The 24,313-nt window shown below is 47.2% G+C and overlaps 1 protein-coding gene across 2 annotated transcripts in view; it reads left to right on the top strand.

The window, feature by feature from the left end:
• Positions 1-24,051, top strand: part of FGF5 (fibroblast growth factor 5) — a 28,662-nt gene extending 4,611 nt beyond the window's left edge. Inside the window, exons 2-3 of one of the 2 annotated variants that reach the window (XM_077933770.1) lie at positions 9,992-10,095; positions 22,921-24,051. In XM_077933770.1, the coding sequence (XP_077789896.1) occupies positions 9,992-10,095; positions 22,921-23,274 (458 nt within the window). In that variant the 3' untranslated portion in view covers positions 23,275-24,051. The remainder of the gene's footprint in view (positions 1-9,991; positions 10,096-22,920) is intronic. The other variant, XM_077933771.1, reaches the window with a different exon arrangement.
• The last annotated feature ends 262 nt before the right edge of the window (positions 24,052-24,313 follow it).

Raw genomic sequence — 24,313 nt, forward strand, 5'->3', positions numbered from 1 at the left:
GGAAGCTGTACACCGGCTCCCTCGGCCAATAAAGCGAGATGAGCGCCGCAACCCCAGAGTCGGCCACGACTGGACCTAATGATCAGGGGTCTCTTTACCTTTACCTTTACCTTTACCTTTACCTCAGAGGGCTGTTGTGAGAATAATGTGTGTGTGCAGAGGTGGGGGAAAGCTGCGTATATCTTATTGAGCTTCATGGAGTAAATATAAAATGAACGAATGAATGAATGCAGCTCTGCACATTATTGTTAGGGAAAGGTCATTGGTCACATGTATTGCTGCCATGTATTGCTTAAGTGCTTTAGCATTGTGGTTTCTGAGCTATGGTTTGTTTGGCCTTAGCCCAGAAGTTCTGGGATAGGAGCAAGTCAGGCATTGCTTCCCTATAGGGCTAGAGCTGGGGTCAGCAAACTTTTTCAGCAGGGGGCAGGTCCACTGTCCCTCAGACCTTGGGGGGGGGGGCAGACTATATTTTGAAAATAAAAATAAAAATGAACGAATTCCTATGCCCCACAAATAACCCAGAGATGCATTTTAAATAAAAGGAGACATTCTACTCATGTAAAAACACGCTGATTCCCGGACCGTCTGCGGGCCGGATTCAGAAGGCGATTGGGCCAGATCCGGCCCCTGGGCCTTAGTTTGCCTACCCATGGGCTAGAGTTACAAGGAAGCCTGGGGGGGGCTGCTTCCTTCGGGGATATTCCGGCTCCCCCACCTGACTCTCAGGTATTTTCCTCTTTCTGTTTAAAAAGTAAGTTCCTAGACTTTACGTGTAAAAAGTAAAGAAGGACAACACACAGGCAGCAGTTCTAACCAACTGCCAACTAAGAAACAAGAGAGCCTGTGGTGCAATGGGTCAGTGCGTCTGGCTGTTTACCAGAAGGTTGTTGGTTTGAGCCCACCCAGGAATGGCGTGGGCCTGTATTGCAGGGGGCTGGACTAGATGACCCCTGGTGTACCTCCCAACTCTATGATTCTATAAGCAATGCAACTAAATAACTTTATGCTTGCTGTGCTGCCTGTATTTATGTTCTGACCGTTCTGCAATAATTCCCAGTTCATTAAAGCCCCTTCGTGATACAATTCCTGGCTAAGGGTCTCGCTGCTTAATTCCTTCACTACCAGGTCCTGGGCCCAGTGCACTTTAAGTGGATTGGGTCCCTTGGTCCACTGCAAAAGAAGGTGCTGATCTGCATAAGATTTGTACCTGCTTTGTGTCCTATTTTGCAGATTTAGGAGTAAGTACCTTTAAACACAAAGTGACCTGAATAGACATGTACACCATTGTACTGTAAGTTAGCTATACAGTTAATTCTTAAGGACGCACGTGGTGCTGTGGGTTAAACCACAGAGCCTAGGGCTTGCCGATCAGAAGGTTGGTGGTTCGAATCCCCGCAACGGGGTGAGCTCCCGTTGCTCGGTCCCTGCTCCTGCCAACCTAGCAGTTTGAAAGGACGTCAAAGTGCAAGTAGATAAATAGGTACCACTCCGGCGGGAAGGTAAACGGCGTTTCCGTGCGCTGTTCTGGTTCACCAGAAGCAGCTTAGTCATGCTGGCCACGTGACCCAGAAGCTGTACACTGGCTCCCTTGGCCAATAAAGCGAGATGAGCGCCACAACCCCAGAGTCGGCCAAAACTGGACCTAATGGTCAGGGGTCCCTTTACCTGTTCTTTGTATCCTGCACAGTAGGAAACATGCCTAAGCCTCTTTGCAAAGTTTTCACATTTTGCATTTAACTTTTTTTCTTGTTGGGGGTTGGTTAACTACCACTTGTGCTTCTTGTGTTTGGCGAAAATGACATCTAGGGAGTACCTGATCTCAAGAGAACCCACCACAGGAAAGATACTTCTTTGCTGCTAGGGGAGAAGGAAGGGGAAACTATGGAGTTTCCAAGTATTTGAAAATGAGACAGAAACAGGAAAAGTGTACCAAAGGGTGAAACAGAAACTCATTAGGACCCCACGGATTCCTATGGCCCGGTATCTAAGCCACTCACTCATCAATCACAGCTCTGACTTCACTCATTGGTTAAAAACACTGATAGTCAGTAGCAGTTAGACTGACTCTTCCAGAAATTGCATAAGAGGTACCTGCATATTTCACTTCATAACTTTTCTTCCAGGAGAGCTAGAAACTTACTTTTAAAAAATGAGGCCCATTCTGGCTATGAACCTAGTACATCAGTACCCCTGTACCCTGTGTGCAACATCGGTGCCGGCCCTACCATTAGTGAGTGTCATGAAAGATCAGCATGTTGTTATGTTATCCCGTTTATGATTGCTGTTGCATTCTGAGTGCACAGGAGAGGTGCTTGATGGACTTTCTGCCAATATAACATAGCTGGCCTTGGGTACAATGCAGCCCGGGTTAGCAAGGGGTGGGTTGGTGGCATTTGCTGTCCTGGCTCAGGTGGCAAAATGTCTTGGGTCGTTCCCTATCCATTGCAAAGGTGTGTTTAGCATGAATTTGTAGAACAGGGTTCGACAACCCTGTTCCCATCATCCCTGACCACTGCTCCTGCAAGCTAGAGATGATGGGAGTTGCAGTCCACAAACAGCTGGTGTAAAGGATCAATCTTAGGGCAAAGATTTGGACTATATGAGTTTCAGGAACGTTCTCATTCCGAGGATGCAGTGAAATTACTTCCAGAATAATGGGCTTTGGGGTAACTTGCTAGACAGCTTTTATCTCTGTTACAGAAGCATCCTTCTAAGTTGCACTGGTATCACTGCTGTTTAACCAAACCTTTTATTTACGCAGCAAGAACCAGAACATTTGAGTCGCTGCTGAGCAGTTCCTGCTGGAAAAAAAGCGCTTATTGTGTCAGCAGTTTACTGCGATTCATCCCACTTTCCCCAGCCTCTTTATTTCACTGCATTGTTCGCCTCTCCTCGAGTGCTTAGTTTGAATTATCCATCTGCCTCCAGCTGTTCCTTGTCAAATCTCTCTCTTTTTATTTTTCATCTGCTCATTTTCTTTCAGTATCCATAAATATTTACACAGTGACAATGAACTATAAAGATAGTAAGGACCAGGCAAAAGCAATCGTTCACAAATGGCAGCATCTATTGGATTTCCTCCCCCACCAAAAAAAAAAAAAAAAAAAACACAACCCAAAGAAACATGAAAAAAAGAAAGAAAGGAAAAAGGGGAAAGAGGAACATGCCCACTTCTGTATTTATTTATGCCCTTGGCTATGCATGATTCCTGCATTCCAGGTGCCCAGTTTAATGTTCTCATGGACAGCCAGTGCCATTCCATAAATAGTTATCTGGTACTAGAATCACATGATGAGGGTTCCAGTACTGTGTCACTTACAAATTTCCATGACCAAATCATAGGGGCCACTTCTGGACTGTCGTTATTTTGCAGGTGGGATTCAATTTCATACAAGTAAATTCAGGTTGTGCAATTGAAGTGGATCTGGTGGTCTTGCACAAACCTTTCCAATCATTACCACTTCTTGTGGTCAGGAAAGTGACAAGGAAAAACACTGGAAACTGTGGGGGAACCATTGTTTGACATGACATGTCCTATGTGTGTACATTTATGGGTCTGGGGGGGGGTTAGTCTGTGTGAGAGTGTGTGTGAACAGAGTAAAGGTAAAGGGACCCCTGACCATTAGGTCCAGTCGTGGCCGACTCTGGTGTTGCGGCGCTCATCTCGCTTTATTGGCTGAGGGAGCCGGTGTACAGCTTCCGGGTCATGTGGCCAGCATGCCTAAGCCGCTTCTGGCGAACCAGAGCAGCGCACGGAAACGCTGTTTACCTTCCCGCCGGAGTGGTACCTATTTATCTACTTGCACTTTGACGTGCTTTCGAACTGCTAGGTTGGCAGGAGCAGGGACCGAGCAACGGGAGCTCACCCCGTTGTGGGGATTCGAACCGCCAACCTTCTGATCAGCAAGTCCTAGGCTCTGTGGTTTAACCCACAGCGCCACCCGTGTCCCTATGAAGAGGGTAGCCATCACCAATTATGGCAATACGTACTACTGTTATGAGACCCCCCCAAAAGCCTGATAAAGGGTTTAAACAACCCCAACTTTAGCTCCAGATTTTCAGCCACGATGGCCAGGGCTAAGGGGTTTGTTTATCCTTTCACTTGACCTGTGTTTTGGACTAGGATCTTATCAAAGATGCATAGAAAACACAAAGAGAGATTTTGCTTAACCAAGCTTCGATTAGGAGGGTAATAGCGGATTTTTGCAAGGCAGAGCCACGTAAGAAGAAAAGATATTGGACCTGGGGGAATTAATCGGGACATAATACGAGCAAAATAAAGGTCAAGCAGGACTGTGGATCAGCCCCAGAGAAACAGTCTTTGGATCCACCAGCACTGTACAGAATTGTTTAACAATCAATCCCTCTTTGCAGGGAACTCTGAATGTTGCAGCTCTGGGAGGGGAATAGAGGTCTCAGTACCCTTAACAAACTACAGCTCCCAGAATTCTTTGGGGGAAGCTGTTTAAAGTGGCATGATGCTGCTTTAAATATGTATGGTACAGATGGGGCATTTTTCCACTTACGTCTTCTCTTTAGAGAAGGAGAGGTGTGGAGCTGAGCAGCCCATAGTTGCTTTTGCTTTAGAACGTTCTGCATCGAGTAATAATATGCTTTTAACAATTTCAACCATTTTCCCTTTTGCATCTCGTCTTTCATGTTCTGACCCCCTAATAGCTAGCGCTTAGATTGTTCTTTCCAGGCTTTCGTAGCCCTACAGGGGAGATTCAGAATGTGCACTGCCATGTAAAAATAGTACCCGCTGCACTCCCTCGCTCTCTCCTTTTAGAAAGAACTGATCCTTATGCGGATTCAGAGCCAGCGTTGTTCACCTTCAGCACAAAGTAAATCTGCTCCTTCTATCGTGCGTTTGCTTTTGATAACCCCCTGAGCCAGAGCAACAGAAGACAAGAGGAAAACATGCTCTCTTCAAAAGCAAACCACCAAAAGATTTGAGAGGCAGGATGAAGCGAGGACAGCAGCAGGAAAATGGAAAGGCAGAGATGGGCTTCTGGTGTTGTGGTCCATCACAAAGGAGGGACGCGGGTGGCGCTGTGGTCTAAACCACTGAGCCTCTTGGGCTTGCCAATCGGAAGGTCAGTGGTTTGAATCCCTGTGATGGGGTGAGCTCCCATTGCTCTGTCCCAGCTCCTGCCAATCTAGCAGTTTGAAAGCACTCCAGTGCAAGTAGATAAATAGGTACCACTGTGGCGGGAAGGTAAACAGCATTTCCGTGTGCTCTGGCTTACTTCACAGTGTTCCGTTGCTTCACAAGCAGTTTAGTCATGCTGGCCACATGACTTGGAAAGCTGTCTGTGGGCAAACACTGGCTCCCTCAGCCTGAAAGCGAGATAAGTGCCGGAACCCCCACAGCCGCCTTTGACTGGACTTAACTATCCAAGGGTCCTTTACCATCCCAAAGCATTCAGTTCAGGATTTGACCACACTTCTGCTTGTCCCATGCCTAGAAAGCATGGGTCTGAGCGGTTTCCCACTTGCCTTGCTCCTTTTTCAGGGAAAATCCACTCTTTAGTTCCAAATCAGAACAAACAGCTATCAACCAAAAGCCCAATTGCCGTTTGCTCTGACTGAGTGCTAAAGAGTAGTTTTCCCTGCAGGAAAGCGGGAGGAGAATCATAGAGTCATAGAATGGTAGAGTTGTAAATTTGGCCACTAACTTGTTAGCAGGAATGCAGCAGTCAGAATGCATGGATATTATACCAACTGTATTGCTTACATAGAATCGTAGAATCTTAGAGTGGGAATAGACCCAAGGGTCATCTAGTCCAACTGCCAGCAATGCAGGAATTTCAGCTAAAGCATCCATGACAGATGGCCATCCAACCTCTGCTTAAAAACCTCCAAGGAAGGAGAGTCCACCACCTCCTGAGGGAGGCTGTTCCACCATCAAACAGCTATTTCTGTAGGAATGTTTTTCCTGATGTTGAAGAATCTCCTTTCTTGTAACTTGAAGCCATTGGTTCAAGCCCTACTGTCCAGAGCAGGAGGAAACAGACTTGTTCCCTCTTCCATGTGACAGCCCTGGAGATATTTGAAAGTGGCTATCCTATCTCCTCTCAGTCTCTTCTTTCCCAGGCGAAACATGCCCAGCTCCTTCAACCGTTCCTCATAAGGCTTGGTTTCCAGACCCTTGATCATCTTGGTTGGCCTCCTCTGCACACGTTCCAGCTTGTCAATATCCTTCTTAAAATTGTGGTGCCCAGAACTGGACACAGTGTTCCAGGCGTGGTCTGACCAAGGCAGAATAGAGTGGTACCATTACTTCCCTTGATCTGGATAAGAGACTTCTGTTGATGCAATTTGAGAGCCCAAAGTCCGCAGCTGCAAAGGAGGCAGCCTGGTAGCACAGTTGGCTCTGGCTGGCTCCAAGAGCTACTCGCTGCCATGGCGCCCGCCATTTTGCCTCGCCAGAAGTCCCCATATGATGTGTCTTGTGCCATTGAACCAATCACACAACATCCATTCCCTGATAATAAATCTACAACACTTAAAATATAAATCCGGGGACATTAAATGAAATCCGGGGACAGATTTTGTCCGGAGACATATTTGTAAATCCGGGGACCGTCCCTGGAAACGGGGACGTCTGGTAACCATAGACTGGATGACCATTGTAGACCCTTCCAACTGTATAATTTTGAGAATGCTATGAATGCATAGCCAATGAAACTGGGTAATGACAGCAGGGTGCTCCTTGTTTTCTTCAACCTAACAGCTGATCGGGGTTCCAACAGTCACATCTTGCTTCTCTGCATCCTACCAACAGACCGTCTGTCACCAACCCTTGTGAGCTTGCAGTTGTCTCTCCTCATGAGCAGTTAGAATGACCACGACACTTCCATGGTGTCCCACAACTCATCCATCTGCTGGAGAGAACTGCATTTATTTATTTTTTGCGGGGGTTGGAGGGGGAGCGAAGCCAAAGCTCTTCAGCTAATTGCTAGGGAACTTTCAAAGACTGAAGTCAGCATGCAACCTTGGTAAGTCTCCTAAACTCTCCTCCAGAGGCTTCCTTCCTTTCAGTTGCTATCGATAATATAAATGTGATGGCTCTGTGTCAATATAGGGTAAGAAGGGGGGGGGGGGCATAGCGAAGAATGCTTATCTTGCTTTCATGTATCTGATGAGCAGAAGGATCCATTGGTCTTTAGCTGCAATCAGGTGGAGCTTGGGTAACCCCAGGCTGCAATGGTAGATATGCTAGATGCATGCATTATAATCAGGAAAATTCTTTGCAGGCTTGTGCATCTTAGCCAAAATTGCATACCATAATGTGTATATTAGGAGAAAGTCATGCTAAAATGCTAAAGAATTTATCATTTTTTAAAAAAGCATTTGCAAACTGATTTGGAGAACTGAACGTAAGATTTAAAAAAAATAACAACGAGGAAGTGAGAGACCAAAGCAGACGGATTTGCCAGTCCCTAATTGCACTTGGCTTGTTTCAAATGCTCCTGGCTGCTTCCAGATCTGCCTTTAACATGTTCAGGAGTGAATGTCTTCTTCTTCAAACAATATGCTTGGTGATCAGTAGAGTCTCAGCGCTCCCCAGCACTGTGCAAAGCAGCTGGGTGTGTGTGTGAGAGAGAGAGGTCCGGAGTGTGTGTGTGCATGTGGTTAAAATCATTTGCAATGGATGCAAAAACCTTAGGGTATTCTGGAGGCTCAAGCCTGCTGGGATAGGGCGCTCTTTATTCTGCAAGAACTGTTCCTAAACCCAGGTGTATGGAAGCAGCTGCGTCATGTTATGGTTTATTTATATAACCCCAAGTGGTGAGCATCATATCAATAGGAAAGAAATATATAATAAGAGCACCAATAGATGCAGTCTATCAAAGCCATATAAAATAGCAAAATTACAACATACCTACCTGGATATGTGTTAGGAACACCAGTTAACCCCACAACAAGGAAACAGAAAAACCATAAAGCAAGCCAGCCCTGTCTCTCACCTGGGGTGAACACACTCCCTTCCCATCTCTGACCTGGGGTGTGTGTTTTACTAACTGAGGTTAACACCCACATCATATATTTAAAGCACTCTTCTTATTCTTTAACAGTCACGGTTTCCCACAAAGAATCTTGGGAACTGTCGTTTGTTAAGGGTGCAGGCCTGCCGTCCCCAGCACCCTTAACGAACTATATTTCACAGGATTCTCCACGCCTGCTAAAGCGGTGTAAGAATGATGTACAATGTATGTTGTGGTTGTGACAAGACTTTTTCTCTGGCACAGAAACCACTTCCCCTCCCTGGCTGCCGTCAGCCAGCCAGCTGACTCATTTACCCCAGATTATAATTGCCAGAGCCTGAAGGAAAAAATTGGGAGGAAATCCTACAAGCCTTCTGTCTCCCACCCTAGGGACCCACCAAACGCCGTGGTTATCTGCTGGCAAGAGAAACGCACTCTGTACATCCTCAGAGATGCTCTCATCTATCTAACTATGTCACTTGTTCCAACGTTACACACAACCACTGAAAACAAGTTTCCAGGATTGAGCCCAGAGGCTACAGGAATCAAGCATGGGGGCAGGGAGGTGGTCCTGGCTTAAATAACCCTTGCCGATTTTGAAGGTTTGTTCTCTTCCCCCCACACTGGTGGTTCTCAACCAGTGTGCCGTGGCACCCTGGGGTGCCTTGAATGATAGTCTGGGGTGCCATGGGCAACACTGGCCTCTGTCCCTCTTCCCTTCCCTCCCTCCTCTGATTAGCAGTGGACTTGTAATCTGGTGAACCAGGTTCGATTCCCTGCTCCTCCACATGCAGCTGCTGGGTGACCTTGGGCTAGTCACACTTCAGAGAAGTCTCTCAGCCCCACTCACCTCACAGAGTGTTTGTTGTGGGGGAGGAAGGGAAAGGAGAATGTTAGCCGCTTTGAGACTCCTTAGGGTAGTGATAAAGCGGGATATCAAATCCAAACTCTTCTTCTTCTTCCTCTTGCGTCTCTGCCTCCCCAAGGCTTGCACAGCTGTTTGTTGCAGAAGCCCTGGCTATAAGCTCACCAGGCGAATGGCGCCTCTGGTGCTGGCCAGGGGGTGCTTCCCAGGCCCCTGTGGGGCAGTGTGAAGAGGCACATCTCTTTGGGGCAAGAGGGGGCAGCTCAGAGACTAGGGGTGGCAGTTGCAGATGCCCAGAGGACTCCCAAGGAAAGGGGAGAGGAGAGGAGGCTGAGGGCACACCCCACAAGGGAGGCTGTTTGAAAAAGGGTGAGAGGCTGCCAGCTCTGCAGGCAAAGGGCTCTTGAACCCAGGCCCAGACAGAGGGGAGGGGCATATGGGCCACTTGGCCCGGGCCTCCGATTCCAAAGAGGGCCTCGGTCAGCATATTTATCCATATTTTCCATTTTGTCTTTATATGCAGATACGGTTCAAGCCTTGAAATAAAATTATTTGTCAGCATAACTTTTGTGAAAATTATTTATGTACTTACTTATTTATAAGACTTCAGTTATCCCCAGGGTTAAAAAAAAAGGGGGGGGTCACCTGGCCCAGGCCTCTGCCTGGCTCTGTAAGGCCCTACTTGAACCCCACAGAGGAGCCACAGAAAGAATGTAGTTGGTCAAGGGAGCCGTGGACCCAAAAAGGTTGAAAACCTCTGCCCTAAACCGTCTCCTGATGCCTTCCTGTTGAGGGCAGGTGGATAACCCCAGAGTGAGCAGCCATTAAATTCCACTCACACCAGTTGTGTCCTTTAAAACCTCAGGACGTCTATAAATAAATGTATATTCAGATAACCCGAGCAAGCAAGCAAGAAGCAATCAAGCATGAAATCACAGTTTAAGCCTAAAATGACAAAGCTAGTTTTTCTTCTTCTTCTTCTTCTTCTTCCTCCTCTTCTTTTCCCTCCCCCCCTTTTTTTTAAAATAAAAAAGATCTGACAATGCATAAGATTTCTTTCTCTCTTCTTCTTTTCTTTGCAGTGCTGTGAAAAAACGAATTGTGTTTTATTTTGGGATTTCTGTCATCCTAGGTATTTTGGAAATATTTGCTGTGTCTCAGGGGATTGTAGGAATACGAGGAGTTTTCAGCAACAAATTTTTAGCGATGTCAAAAAAAGGAAAACTCCACGCAAGTGTAAGTAAAAAACACCAAGATGAAATAAAATACTGCATTTCTAGGGTATGTGAAAAATGTCTCTTGTAGTTTGCAAAAGAGTGAAAAAATTGCAAGGTCGTCTGCGCTGCACCTTGTGAGATTTGAGTCCACAGCTCTACATATCACTTCATTCATTTCCCACCATTTCTTCAAAGGGGTTCAAGGTTGAATATGGGGCCCTTTCTCCTCATTTAATCCTCACAACAACCCTGTGAGGTAGGTTAGGCTGAGAGACAGTGACTGGGTTCAAGGTCACCCAGTGAAATTCATGCCTGTGTCGCGATTCGAACCCTGATCACTCAGGTCCTATTTCAACAACGCCATGCTGGCTCCCTGCTTATGAAAATACAGAAGAATGAAGTCCCCGTTGACCTTAAATTCCTCATCCCAGTCCAGCATAATTTTTGACCCAGCGTGCTGGGATGGTAGAGTGTGAGGTTCTTGATCTCAGAGTAATTGTAACTCACTCTACGTGGGGCTGCCCTTGAGACTGACCCAGAAACTCCAGCGGGTGCAGAATGCTGCGGCAAGACTCCTTATGGGGTCCTTGCCGTGGGATCACATTCACCCAGTGCTAGACCAGCTGCACTGGCTCCCAGTGGAGTACAGGATCGGATTTAAGGTGCTGGTTTTAACCTTTAAAGCACTACACGGCCTAGGACCCTTGTACCTATGGGACCGCCTCTCCTGGTATGTCCCAAGGAGGACCTTACGGTCTTCAAACAAAAACATCTTGGAGGTCCCAGGCCACAGGGAGGTTAGGCTGGCCTCAACCAGAGCCTGGGCTTTTTTCGGCTGTGGCCCCGATCTGGTGGAACGCTCTGTCACAAGAAACTAGGGCCCTGTGGGATTTTTTTTTTTTTAAATATTTTATTAAGGATTTTCTTGTTTTACAGAAGTGTAGTGCCTCGTTTTTTGTTTGTTTTTTCCCTTTGACATTTTTACAAATCCATTTCATTTGTTGAGGCATTAGGGGGAGAAGAAAAAAGAAAGAGAGAAGAAAAAGGGGGGGTGGAGAGAGGGAAGATGGATGGGGGTGGGGTCGGGTGGCGGTGTTTCTATTATGTTTAATGTGTGTAGAGTTTGGTGTCAGCGTTATTTGTGTCGTTCACTTGTGTTCCTTTGGTGGTGAGAGAGGTTGGGGTTGGCCTAGGGTGTGATTGTTTGCTTGTGGTTGGCTGTGGTGATCTTTGTTTTCGTGTGTGAGTGAGGTGGGTGGGTGTTTTGGATCAGGTTAGCCATATTGATTTGTATGCTGTTGGTGGATTATTGTCATTGTCCTGTTGGGCTGTGTGTGTGATAAAGGGGAGCCATACCGGGGTGAAGGTGTCTGTGGGATTTGACATCTTTCCGCAAGTCCTGCAAGACAGAGCTGTTTCACCAGGCCTTTGGCCAAGGCACAGTCTGACCCCCCCCCCCTCATAGAATGCTAGCCCAATGGTTGCCATTAATTTGATTTTGAATTGATTTTAGAATGAATTGATTTTAGAATGCTGTGTTACTTTTATTGTTGTTAGCCGCTCTGATCCCAGTTTTGGCTGGGGAGGGTGGGATATAAATAAATTATTATTATTATTATTATTAGTTAGAGTCCCATGCTGGGGGAACAATAGGATTCCTGACCTTGACTAGATGACCCTCCATCAACCATGTATGGCAGCAGCCCATCAAGGATTTTGTTTCAATATCCCGATGCTGCTGTCTGCCCAAGCTGTGTTGCACCAACACTACTCCAAGGGTTCAGGTTTCAAAGCCCTAACAAATCACTGCAGTTTTGTTGTCTCTTACTGGATCCATATAGGCATACAGCAAAACTACTTCTACTTCTTTTGCCAAATCCGACACGGGTGGCGCTGTGGGTTAAACCACAGAGCCTAGAACTTGCCGATCAGAAGGTCGGCGGTTCAAATCCCCACGACGGGGTGAGCTCCCATTGCTCGGTCCCTGCTCCTGCCAACCTAGCAGTTTAAAAGCACACCGGTGCAAGTAGATAAATAGGTACCACTCCGGCGGGAAGGTAAACGGTGTCTCCGTGCGCTGCTCTGGTTCGCCAGAAGCAGATTAGTCATGCTGGCCACATGACCCGGAAGCTGTACGCCGGCTCCCTCGGCCAATAAAGCGAGATGAGCGCCGCAACCCCAGAGTCGGCCACGACTGGACCTAATGGTCAGGGGTCCCTTACTGGCCCAGGAGACAACCTTCAACAGATGAACCTGCAAACAGGGTCTTCTGCAAGCCTGGCTAGGATTCATCATAGATAGTGTACTGCAGGGATGGGAAGCCTCCAGCTCATGGGTCAAACCAGTCATCCAGGCTCCTTTTTTTGGCCCCGGGAATCTCCCCAGGCTACACCCTTCACTGGTCTTGCCTCACAGCCTCTTGGAGTGGTTTTGCCTGGCTGGAATGTGCCCATCCTTCCCCTCGCTTGCCTGGATAGAGGACAGAAAGTGGTGTTATAAGAAAAACTGCTCCCTTTCTCTTGTGGGGTATTCCAGAGCCCTTATAGAGCCCTTAAGTGGGTTCCCTATCGGTAGGAGAAATAACAGAGGCCAACCAGAGGCCATTGAGAAGCAAAGCGGCTCGTAAGCCTGATCTTTATTCAAGGAACTGTGGCAACAGGGTTCCCACTCACTGCGCGCAGGAGGGAGGAGAGAACCCAGAACAATGGTGCGCAAGCCCTTCTATAGACTTTTGAAATTTCCCACCCTGTAGCCCAAGACCACCCCCCTAAAACATCATACATACATCACAGAAAGAGGTGGTCTACAGCAGAGGAGGCGGTCTACAGCAGAAATCCTGTCTGCCAGGATACCTGATAATGGTCACTGATTGCATTGCCTGGGTAGTCTAGCCATTCTTTTATGATGGCAATAACAATTATAATTATAATTATAATTTATTATTTGTACCCCACCCATCTGGCTGCGTTTCCCCAGCCACTTTGAGCAGCTTCCAACAAAGACTGAAAATACACTAAAATGTCACAAATTAAAAACTTCCCTGAACAGGGCTGCCTTCAGATTAATACTTTCGTACCTGAATCCATGTCATAGGTAAAGGTAAAGGGACCCCTAACCATTAGGTCCAGTCGTGGTTGACTCTGGGTTGCAGCGCTCATCTCGCTTTATTGGCTGAGGGAGCCAGTGTACAGCTTCCGGGTCATGTGGCCAGCATGACTAAGCCGCTTCTGGCGTACCAGAGCAGCACACGGAAACGCCGTTTACCTTCCCGCTAGAGCAGTACCTATTTATCTACTTGCACTTTGATGTGCTTTCGAACTGCTAGGTTGGCAGGAGCAGGGACCGAGCAACACGAGCTCACCCCGTCGCAGGGATTCGGACCGCCGACCTTCTGATCAGCAAGTCCTAGGCTCTGTGGTTTAACCCACAGCACCACCCACGTCCCGAATCCAGGTCATAGGCCCACCCTATTTATACACAAATATGCCCTTAACACAGGATTTGCAAGCAAAAAGACAATGGGAAGGCTCTCAACCATTTGCCTCCCTTACTGCAGAGGAATATTTGAGGAGAGTCAAAATGGCTTCAGGACTGCTTTCCCATACTATGAATATTTATTCTATATTTGAGACCTTAAATTTCTTATAACAGTGGTTATGTGAGCATGTGTAGAAACTAGCCTCCCGAATAAGGTTAAGATGTACACTGATTTCCCACCCACTTTTGCCTCTGGCTGTGCCCATCCTGGCATGTGGCCCCTGGGAGGTTACCCAGAAGAGAATGTGGCCCCTGCAGAATTCCCCATCCCTGCTGTACTGGAAGAGTCCATCTCAAGTGCTGCCCTGGCAGATGCCCAAACAAAGATGGCGGCCTTCCTTTGGCGTAGTGGCCCACAAGTTGAGCTGTTCCGCTCCCCCCCTCTCCACCGATATGAAATCGTCTTGTTATTTCATGCTATGAAATTCTGACGTGATTCAGCGGCTGCCGAAATTAAATAAGCCCCCTTCCTTGGCTTCCGGCTAATTGCTGGGAGCAGGACGTGGTTAGTTCCAGGGGGACCAGACATGACGACCTACTTCAGACAGGTCACCAGGAAAGGTTAAGACCCCCAATTCTTCAGCCAAATCAGCGCAAGAAATTAGTCGAAACCTGAGCCAAATGTCTAAAGTTCACTGGGCTAAACAATGCCGATAATGTAAAAACAGCATCTGTTGTTCTTTGCTGCTTTGGCAGGGCGCGTTTATTTTGTGGGATAATGAGTTCGAAGAGGCGCGAGGAAGTGCTGTGCCTGTCACTCAGGGAAGCGCTTTGATTTTAACGGCGTTTTGATTACTTCTAGCTGAACTAGAGATAAAATCAAGTCCCACTGTTGTTTTTGGGTTGGGGGGGGAGGAAGTGGAAGCAATTCCGTGGGCTGTAATAGGTTTCCCCTTCTGTATCTGAGGTCTGGCCTTCCATTTCAAGTGGTAATCTAATTAAATTATAAAGCAGTTTATTTTTTATTTTTTTAATAAGGAAACTGGATTCAGGAGCAACGTTAATCCTGGCAATTATCAGCTTCCCAAGCAGATGGCTCAATTTTTTTGTTCTGAAAGGAGCACCCATCCACCCCTCCTGTTATAATGTTTCAGGCTAAAACCCAATGGCCACATACATGAGGAGCAAGTTGCAGCGAATCCGAGGACATTTTTCTCCTGAGTAAATATGCATTGAACTCAACATCGTCCTGCCCAGTAGCTTTTCCTTTTGTGAGGTTGTTTTCTCAGAAGAAGCTTTGCCGTTTGAGGAAAATATGTATCTCAAATAGGACATTTCTTTCTCTTCTTTTTACAGTTAAGTTTGTGGGTGGCGCTGTGGGTTAAACCACAGAGCCTAGGATTTGCCGATCAGAAGTTGGGGTGAGCTCCCGTTGTTCGGTCCCTGCTCCTGCCAACCTAGCAGTTCGAAAGCACATCACAAGTGCAAGTAGATAAATAGGTACCGCTCCGACGGGAAGGTAACCGGCGTTTCCGTGAGCTGCTCGGGTTTGCCAGAAGCGGCTTAGTCATGCTGGCCACATGACCCGGAAGCTGTATGCCGGCTCCCTCGGCTAACAAAGCGAGATGAGCGCCACAACCCCAGAGTCGGCCACGACTGGACCTAATGGTCAGGGGTCCCCTTTACCTTTACCTTGCAAGCAAAAGGGCGAAAACAGACGAGACACCCGTAGGGCAGTTAAGGGTTCCCTCAGTGTGATCGGTTCTACCAAACCTTTCCCACTGATATATAAGATAATAATCTGTGGGGTTTAACAACGCTGAACTCACTTGTCATGCTCGTAAGGGAATACCCATTAGCAAGAAAGAGGCTGCCTTGCTGATGTTCCCAACTTGCACAAAGGCAAAATTGACAGAGACATCTTCAGTGTAGCATCCAGTTTTAATAATTCTCTCCTCATTGATTGCAAAGGCAGCTGAGCAAAATTAATGCCCCGTGAGACAAAGGATTTGCTCTTCTGGTTGACACAGATCTTGGCAGGAAACAGAGGACCTGCTTCAGTAGCCTCAGACAAGATCGCATTGATACTTTTTCATCCTTTTGTACTAGCCCGGATGGCCAGACATAGATTAGAAAGGAGGAATGACCTTCAGAAGAGACATCTGTTCTATTGGATGTACCCCACTGTTAATACTCTCTCGGGATCCATCCGTCAAACTAGTATAGTGTTAGAAATCCCAGAAGTCAGTCTCTCTCTCTCTCTGGAGCTTATGTCTAGAAAAAACTTTACAAAATCTAGACACCCCCTCCTGTCATCAAATAGCTGGAGGCAGATAGAGAAGGAAAGTGATAAAGAGCAGCAGCAATGTTTCTGTATGCTCCAGTGGCATTGCGGCATTTGCTGCTGCCCGGAGCACACATGCACATACCGGGCAGGGCATGGAGAGTGAACAGAACCCACCACGTAGTCCTTGCCACCAACACCTGTGGGTGGGGGCCAGGCATGGGCATAGCCAGGATTTATGTTGAAGGGGCAGGGTTCATGTTGGGTGGGAGGGCAGAACCTCAGTTAAGTATTTACCGCATTTTTCGCTCCATAAGACGCACATTTTTCTTCCTAAAAAGTAAGGGGAAATGTCTGTGCGTCTTATGGAGTGAATGTGTGGTCCCTGGAGCCAAATTGCCCAGAGGCGAAAAGCAGATTGTGCTTTTTTTTTTTTTTAAAGAGGGAAGTGGGTGTTGAAACAAAGCCGCTAATGGGCAAGCGATCAGGGAGGGAGATAAGGGACGCTAGAGATAAAGGAGGCTGCCTGGGAGGGGGGAGGCAAAGACAGCTGTCAGGGGCTCAGGAGCAGAGGCACAGGAGAGGGAGGAAATAGAGACCGAGGGGGAGGAATCTGAAGGAAATGTTAGCGATGACAGCCGTCCGAGGTCTCTGAGTCTCTCCAGCGACTCGGAGGATTCACAGAAAGGGGCTCCCATGGTCAGAGCAAGGGGGGTGCCTAGGGGGACACCCCAGGAAGAAGGGGCAAGAGGGGACTCAGAGAGCAGCAGTTGGAAATCAGGACCAGCTTCTCCACCAGAGCGCAGTAGGGGGGAGGAGTCCCAGGCATCGGGATCAGGCGGCGCACCGCCAGCGGGAGGACATGAGTCAGGATTGGCCACACCTCCATCGGAGAGCGAGGAAACGGTCAAAAGGAAGGTCGGAGACTGGGCGCGCGCGCCAAGTTCAAATGTACAAGAGGGTGGCGCAGTGGGCAGCCCGGACAGGGAGCCAGGTCCTAAAGCCCGCCGAAAGGAGGGAGGAGACTCGGGGGGGTCAGCGTCAGCGTCAGAAGAGTCCAGGACGGAAGGGACCCCGGGGGGTAGAAGGACCCAGAGGAGAAAGGAGAGACGGAAGAGGTGGAGTAAGGTTAGAGTCTTAAACTGGTGTACAGGGGGCGGAGACTCAGATGGAGCTTCGCCGGTCTAGCCTCTAAGATGTAGAGCTGGGGCGCTCCGGTTTGGAAATGGAAACTGTACTTCAATAAAGACTTTTGTACATTACTGCCTGCTAGCGTTGGTCCTCTGTGAGCTGGGACCTGGAGCCAGCTCTGACAACAGCAAACTTACAAAGGGGGGAAACAGGAAGACTAAAGCAAAAGAGAGAAATTAGAAGAAAAGGAGGAGCAAAAAACTGCTCCAGCTAAGGAAAAGACACTACACTAAGGCAAACAAGAGGGAAGGGTATGTTGAAAGGAAACAGCTGATCAATGGGGTCAGAAGAGAGATAAGGGACGCTAGCAGAGGCTGCCTGGGAGGGGGGAGGTAAAAGCTCATGGATCCTCTGGATTTTTACATTGGGTCACCCCAAATTCACCATCAGATCACATAGCATGTCCATGGCTACAGCCTGCACCAAAAAAAATCACGCATTTACTGTTTCCTGGGGCTGCAATGGTGCAAAAATGTGGTTACAAAGCACGGATCCACATGGTTCCTCAAGATTTTTGCATTGGGTCACCCCAAATTCACCATCAGATCCTCCTCCAAAAACTAGGTGCGTCTTATGGTCAGGTGCGTCTTATGGAGCAAAAAATACGGTATATTGATTTACTTGGCTACGCCCATGGGGCCGGGTGCAGAGGGTCCAGGGAGCCCACCATGCCTATTCAGCCATCGCCACCAGAGCCAAGTGGGGCTGCAAAGAGGAGTGTGGCCGACCGACACGGCCCTTGGTAGGTGAATTCCCCCCTGATGCTGACTGGGCAGCCATTCAGCAATGGGGCTGGGGATGTGGTGGCAAGGCCAGGCAGGGCTCCGGGGCCCAGAGACCCCTGGTGGCAGCCAGGGCAGGCCTGCATGGGGATGCCTGGTTTGTGCCCCCTCAAAATCGTTCACCCAGGGTTAAGGCCCCCCTGCCTCCCCCACTATGCCTCTGGTGTGCCCTATGGTCATGTTTGAACTATCTCTTAGGTTGTGCATGTATAGGAGAGTGAGGTTTGGGTCTTGCAGGCTCTGGGAAGGTACCTACTGTGGGAATGTTCAGGGATGCAGGAGAGGATATATTGTTTGGTTATAGCCTTTCCAACTTGTGTTAACAAGTTCACAATTTAGCAGAGTAACATTCCCCTTTTTAAACTTACAGTGGATGCGTTTGCTCAGGCTCGCTAAAGCCTCTATAATAACTGTTCAGGTATTTCCCTCTTATTCCCTCATCAAAGATAAGATGCAACACAGTCTTCTATAAAAGTATAAAAAAAGAGTTTACTCACATTCTGTTCACAATCGGATCCCAGAAGGTAGACTTAGCTCAGAAAAGTAACATACACCTGGAAACTATCTCATAAGGAGACAGTCCCTTTGTCCTCTCTTGGCTGGAAGCCAAGGGGGCATCTAGGGCTCAGTAGATGTTGTTTCTTCGATGCATGTGGTGAAAGAGAGAGAGATGGCTGCCCTGCCCTGCGCTTTTGTTGTTACCTGCAGAGGTGAGGCCATGTCCACTCTAGCAAAACAAGGAATGTTGTATATGACTGCTCCCAGTGGACTACATCCCACATTTATATGGGGAGGGAGTTCCACAATTTGGGGGCCGCCAAAGAACATGCCTTCTCATGCCCCACCCCCCGCCCATCTTCTGAAAGTGGCAGAGGCAGCAAGAGGGTCCTGTTTGCCAATCTTAGCACCCAAGGGGGGGGCTCTGTGGGGAAGGGGGCAATCTCTCAGATATGTGGGACCTGAGTTGTTTAGGTTTTAAATGCTAATGTGTGCACCTTGATTTGGTCCTGGAAATGAACTGGCTGCTGGATTTATATGTGATCGCAGTGAAACCCTGGCTAGTAATCTGGTCGCTGCATTTTGGACCAGTTGAAGGTGCCAAATAGTCTTCAGGGGCAGCCCCATGTACGGTGCATTGCACTAATCTAGTCTGGGAGTTACCAGTGCATGGTGACCAAGTCAATTCTGTCTGAATGGGGCTGTAGAGCAGGAGTGGAGAATGTTTTACCAGCCCAAGGGCCACACTGCCTCCTGAGCAACCTTCCAGGGGCCACGTGCTGTTGCTGGGCAGAGAAAGAGGCAAAATGAGTTCTGGCTCTTACATTAGTACACTAGTCTACATTCTAGCTATGCAAATATCAGTGGTTTCTACACAAACACACCCTTCTTTATCCTGAGGGCAAAGGACAAGATGGTGCGGTCCCCATTCTGTGCACAAAATCTAGATAGACTAGTGGTTGACTCTGACTTCAGCACTGGTGATGGAACAGGGTAGCAGAGTCTTCCACCACTAGCACACATTTCTAGCCACTTTCAGCCCTTTAGAACTTGCCGCCTGAGAACTTGCAACACTCTGCCTCTTGGAAGGGCCAGGCTTGAAGTGAGGCCTAGGGAGAATCACAAGGGCCCAACAGAGAAGCATGGAGGGCAGCCTCTGAGGTTCTCCACACCCGATATGGAGAGTGGGATCCCCAAAGCCAACCATCTCCAGTCCATTTTTCAACCCTAGAGATTCCATGGGGCATCACAAAATCCAAGATCCCCAGATTACTGGGGCAGGGAACGAAGAGGCGGATTGTCACAGGACAAGACCTCATTGTAATCAGAGAGGGAGAGGAAGGCCATTCAGCTGCTAACCTCTCCATTACTCTTTCCTCCTCTCCCTTAATGAGTAGACCCTTGACATCAGGACCCTCTCCCATCTACCCAGACCTATTGATGGATGAGACACGCATTTCCGTGCCAAAACAATCCAAACTCCTTTGGGAGGCAATCATGTGGAATTGTGTTCTCAGATTTATAGTGAGCAAGTCAGCAACGCTATCATCTTTCAGCTCCGCTATATTGTTAAGTAGCTACTTAGCTCAATCTCTCTCCTTTTTTGGTGGGGAAGAACAAGAGGAAAAGGGAGCAAAAACGGTTCTTCTTTTCACATGCAACCCATTGCGATGGAAATTTTGAAAGTGCTTCATTAAAACCATTGTCTCCCTTTCTCTCCAGCAAAATGTTAAAAGGAGATGAAAGGTTGTCAGGAAAGTTTTGTTTTTTTTAAAGACTCTCTGAGGGGGAAAGCTTTTATTATTTATTTTGTATATTTATATTCCACCTTATCCTCCATTGGGCATAAGGAGGCATATTTGCGTTTCCGCAGCCCATGTTAGCCTTACAACAACCTTGCGAGGTGGGCTGGGTTGTGAGATACTGAACTAGTCTCAGGTCAGCCAGCGAACTTCCTGGGCGCATCTGAATTCATTACAGTCAAATCAGGCCCCCTAAATCAGACCTTTCATATGCACAAGCGAATCCCAAATGCCGCTGTTTAACAAAAAATATAATTTCTGTCCATGTGCCCATTTTTTCAGACATCAGCTTAAGAGATTGGCATTTTGGATAACATCACTTTGATCATTGGACTTGGGCATTTTACAGCACTTTCCCCCATCCACCCCAAGGCCTGCTGGACACATGATGCAAAATTTTGTAAAGATTGTATGGCCTACATCCATTGACTTTCCCCCAGGATCTTGAACAGAGTGGCCATATGCTCTCTTTTACAGAGGGCAGTCCTATTCGAGTAAACCCTCTCTGCTTAAAGGACTGCCTGGTCCAAGTCTGGTTGAAAGATAAAGAACTGTAAGGCTGAGTAAAGCACAATACACCGTCATGTGATAGACAACAATCCCATGACTGCAATCATGGAGCAGGAATTCTAACAGTTTACCCCTTACAGACCTACAATTCACAGCACCCATAACAAACCACAGTTCCCAGTATTCTTTGGGGAGAAGTCATGTGCTTTAAGGAAGGAGAGCAGGGAGGTGGTCTTCAACTTGCCCATCACAGGTCACCTGACCACAGTCTTCCCCATTACAGTATTTTATACTGTTGCACGCTCCACCAGGAGCTCCATACAAACTGCCCAGGCTTGCACCCCAGGAAGGTCATTGCTAATGCAGCGGTTTGACTTCACCCCCGGAGGCGCACTCCATTGTCTCCTGAGGCAGATGGATGCCAATAACTCCTAGCAAGAGCCGCATACCACCCACCATGTCTAAATCTGCATCTGTACAATGATTAGCATTTGCAGATTGTATGCAAAACCATGTCCTCCTTTTGGGGAAGTGGATAGCTTAAGTGGCTATCCTAACCCCATATGAAAGTTGGGTTGGTGTGTACTCTCAGTGTCCAGATGAGATAAGATTAAAAAAAAACCCAACCCAATAGATTTACCAACCCTTTAGCTTCAGGACTTTTCCATCTCATAGTAGCCTGTGGGATCAGGCCAAAGGCTCATCTGCCTCCATATACGTTACCCATCTATGGACCAGCCAGAGATGTCTCTGGGAATCTCACCAATAAAGCATGAAGGCAAGAGAACATTCTTTTTTTTATTTGCCCCTATGGCTTGTCCCTGGGTATATAGAGCCCTGTGGATGGGCTCCAAAAGTACTTATCATCCATAAATCAAACCTATATATATATATGACCCCTGACCATTAGGTTCAGTCATGACCGACTCTGGGGTTGCAGCACTCATCTCGCTTTATTGGCTGAGGGAGCCGGCGTACAGCTTCCAGGTCATGTGGCCAGCATGACTAAGCCGCTTCTGGCAAACCAGAGGAGCACACGGAAACGCCGTTTACCTTCCCACCGGAGTGGTACCTATTTATCTACTTGCACTTGACGTGCTTTCGAACTGCTAGGCTGGCAGGAGCAGGGACCGAGCAATGGGAGCTCACCCCGTCGTGGGGATTCGAACCTCCAACCTTCTGATCGTCAAGTCCTAGTCTCTGTGGTTTAACCCACAGCACCACCCGCATCTATATATGTGCTTAGCATCTCATTCAGGTTACAGTTAAGTTGCACATTATTTCACCTCACCCCCCCCCATGCATCTTAATAGTTCAAGACACAGAAATAAAATGAATGATTATGTGTCACAGTGCCAGCTCCCCTCCATTAGGGGGGAAAATACTCCAATCCATTGTATTCTCACACAGGGTAAAATTGGCTTTACTGGTGACTTGAAGCATCAATATGGTGGACGTGTGCACTCTATATGCCCTTTACGGTTAGTTAAGTGACTGTTTCTTACCTTGCATTATGTTAGTCATGCAAAAAGAAAAGGCGTTTCTGCAGCCTCATGAGAAATTTCAGGGAGCTAATCAGGAAGTGTGGACAAGAGAGAGTCTAAGGAATAATTTGAAAACCGGGGGGAACACGTCTATAGTAACAATAATGATGATGATAAAATAATAGTACTTGCTGGGGCTGATGAGAGTTTTGGCTATGCAACATCTGGAGAGCCAAAGGTTCTCCGCACCCTGTCTACAGCAATAAAATGGGCTTAGAAGTTGGGTTGTCGTTTATTGGTGTTTAAATCATATTGTGCATTTATGTGCTGTAATCCACTTTGAGACCTTCAGGCGAAGGTTCAATAAGAAAAATTAGAAATATTATATATTATTACTATTTTTTTTAAAAAAAAATATTAGATTTTCCACAATTATAACAAAAACCACAAAGCAGAATGACACACAAAAACAGAAAAAAAGAAAAATACATCAATGAATGAAAAAAAAAGGAACAATAAACAGATAAACAATAACAACAAACTTAATTCTTTACAAATCCAACCTTTTAAACATCTTGGTTGACTTCCTCTAGTCCTTCCCTTCTGAGTTTCCTTGTAGTTGAAAGTAGAAGCTTTCCAATATCATTATTAAACTAAAACAATTTCCAATTATAATCCATCTTATTTGCTTTTCTGAATATTCTAAATCCCGATTATTTAAGAAATAATAATTATAGGCCAACAGAGGTACAGTGACAACCCTTTTATAAAGCCAGCATTTGATGCTATTGTCCTTTCCTCCTTCTAATTCCCTAGGCCAAATTCACAGACGACTGCAAGTTCAGGGAGCGGTTTCAAGAAAACAGCTACAACACGTACGCCTCAGCAGTTTACAGGACTGAGAAGACGGGCAGAGAATGGTACGTGGCCTTGAACAAACGGGGCAAGGCCAAAAGGGGGTGCAGCCCCCGGGTGAAACCCCAGCACATCTCGACGCATTTCCTCCCGAGGTTCAGGCAGGCAGAACAGCCAGAACTGGCTTTCACTGTCGCCATTCCTGAGAAGAAGAAACCACCTGTCGCCATCCCTGCAAAGCCAAAGGTCCCGTTGCCGGTGCCTCGGAAGAACTCGCCTCCGGTCAAATATAGACTCAAGTTTCGCTTTGGATAGTAATGGCCCAACTCTCTTCCGCTGAGGAATGTTGTTTTCTTTCTTTCTCAGGAATGGTTGCTGCTTATATGCGACACCACAGGGCAGAATAGCGGATGGGATTCTGCTCTGCGTTTCACTGTGCCGGGAGGTCCTTTGGGAAAGAGTCATGTTCGTTTGGGTCCCTAGCGCCCGAGTTTAATTCACTTTTTTCCAGTAGCTACAAACGAAGTGGAATTCTCCAAGTGCTCTAAGGCGTAGGGTGCCAGAGATGAGCAGAAAGGTTGTTTGGGCATGGGTGGGTTGGGGACGCCTTAATTTTCAGTCTCATCTCTCCGCTTTCCAACTGCTGAGCATGGATTGTGCTTAAAACGGCTGTTCAAAACTGGCAGGCACTATTGCTGCAGTAATGTGTTTTCCTGCCTCGGCAGGGACTGGACTATATGGCCTTTGAGGTCCTTCCCAAATCTATGGTTCTGTGACTGCTGCAAGATGTGAAAGATTACCTCATATGTTGAGTCTATTTTTTTTCTTCAAATTCCTGATAATTGTTTTCTTACTGTGATCTTTTCCTGTGAGAAGGGGGAGGAAATTGCTCGTGTCCTTTCCATGACGCCCCCATCACCTTTTTCTGCACTTTTACGATTTCCCCACCCCCGACATACCTCAGACAAACAGAAGGTGGAGTCACCCAACTGGTTTCTCTCATGATTTTGATTTTAAAGACGCCATTAACTTTGGAATCCAGCAGGGGGGAAATAGTGGCACAGCAAATTTGAAATAGTGATGCAACAAAACCCCCGAAAAGGTTCTATATGAACCCACAAGGCCAAAGCTTGTGGTTTTAACATTTGCACGGTGTTTTGCATGCACCTGTTCTCTCCTGGAAGTCCTCAGTAGCGGAGTAGCCATGATTTTTTTTAGACGAAAGCAAAATTTAAAACCAAATTGGAGTGTTCCTCTTCAATCAGAACAGTCAATGAATTTCAAGGGAAGCCAAGACAGTTGGCTAGCAACATTTCATGAATGGGGTGAGATTGTTCATTCCTACTTCATATAC

This window comes from Podarcis muralis, chromosome 9 (assembly GCF_964188315.1).
Source record: "Podarcis muralis chromosome 9, rPodMur119.hap1.1, whole genome shotgun sequence".
In the NCBI taxonomy this organism is placed as follows: Eukaryota; Metazoa; Chordata; class Lepidosauria; order Squamata; family Lacertidae; genus Podarcis; species Podarcis muralis.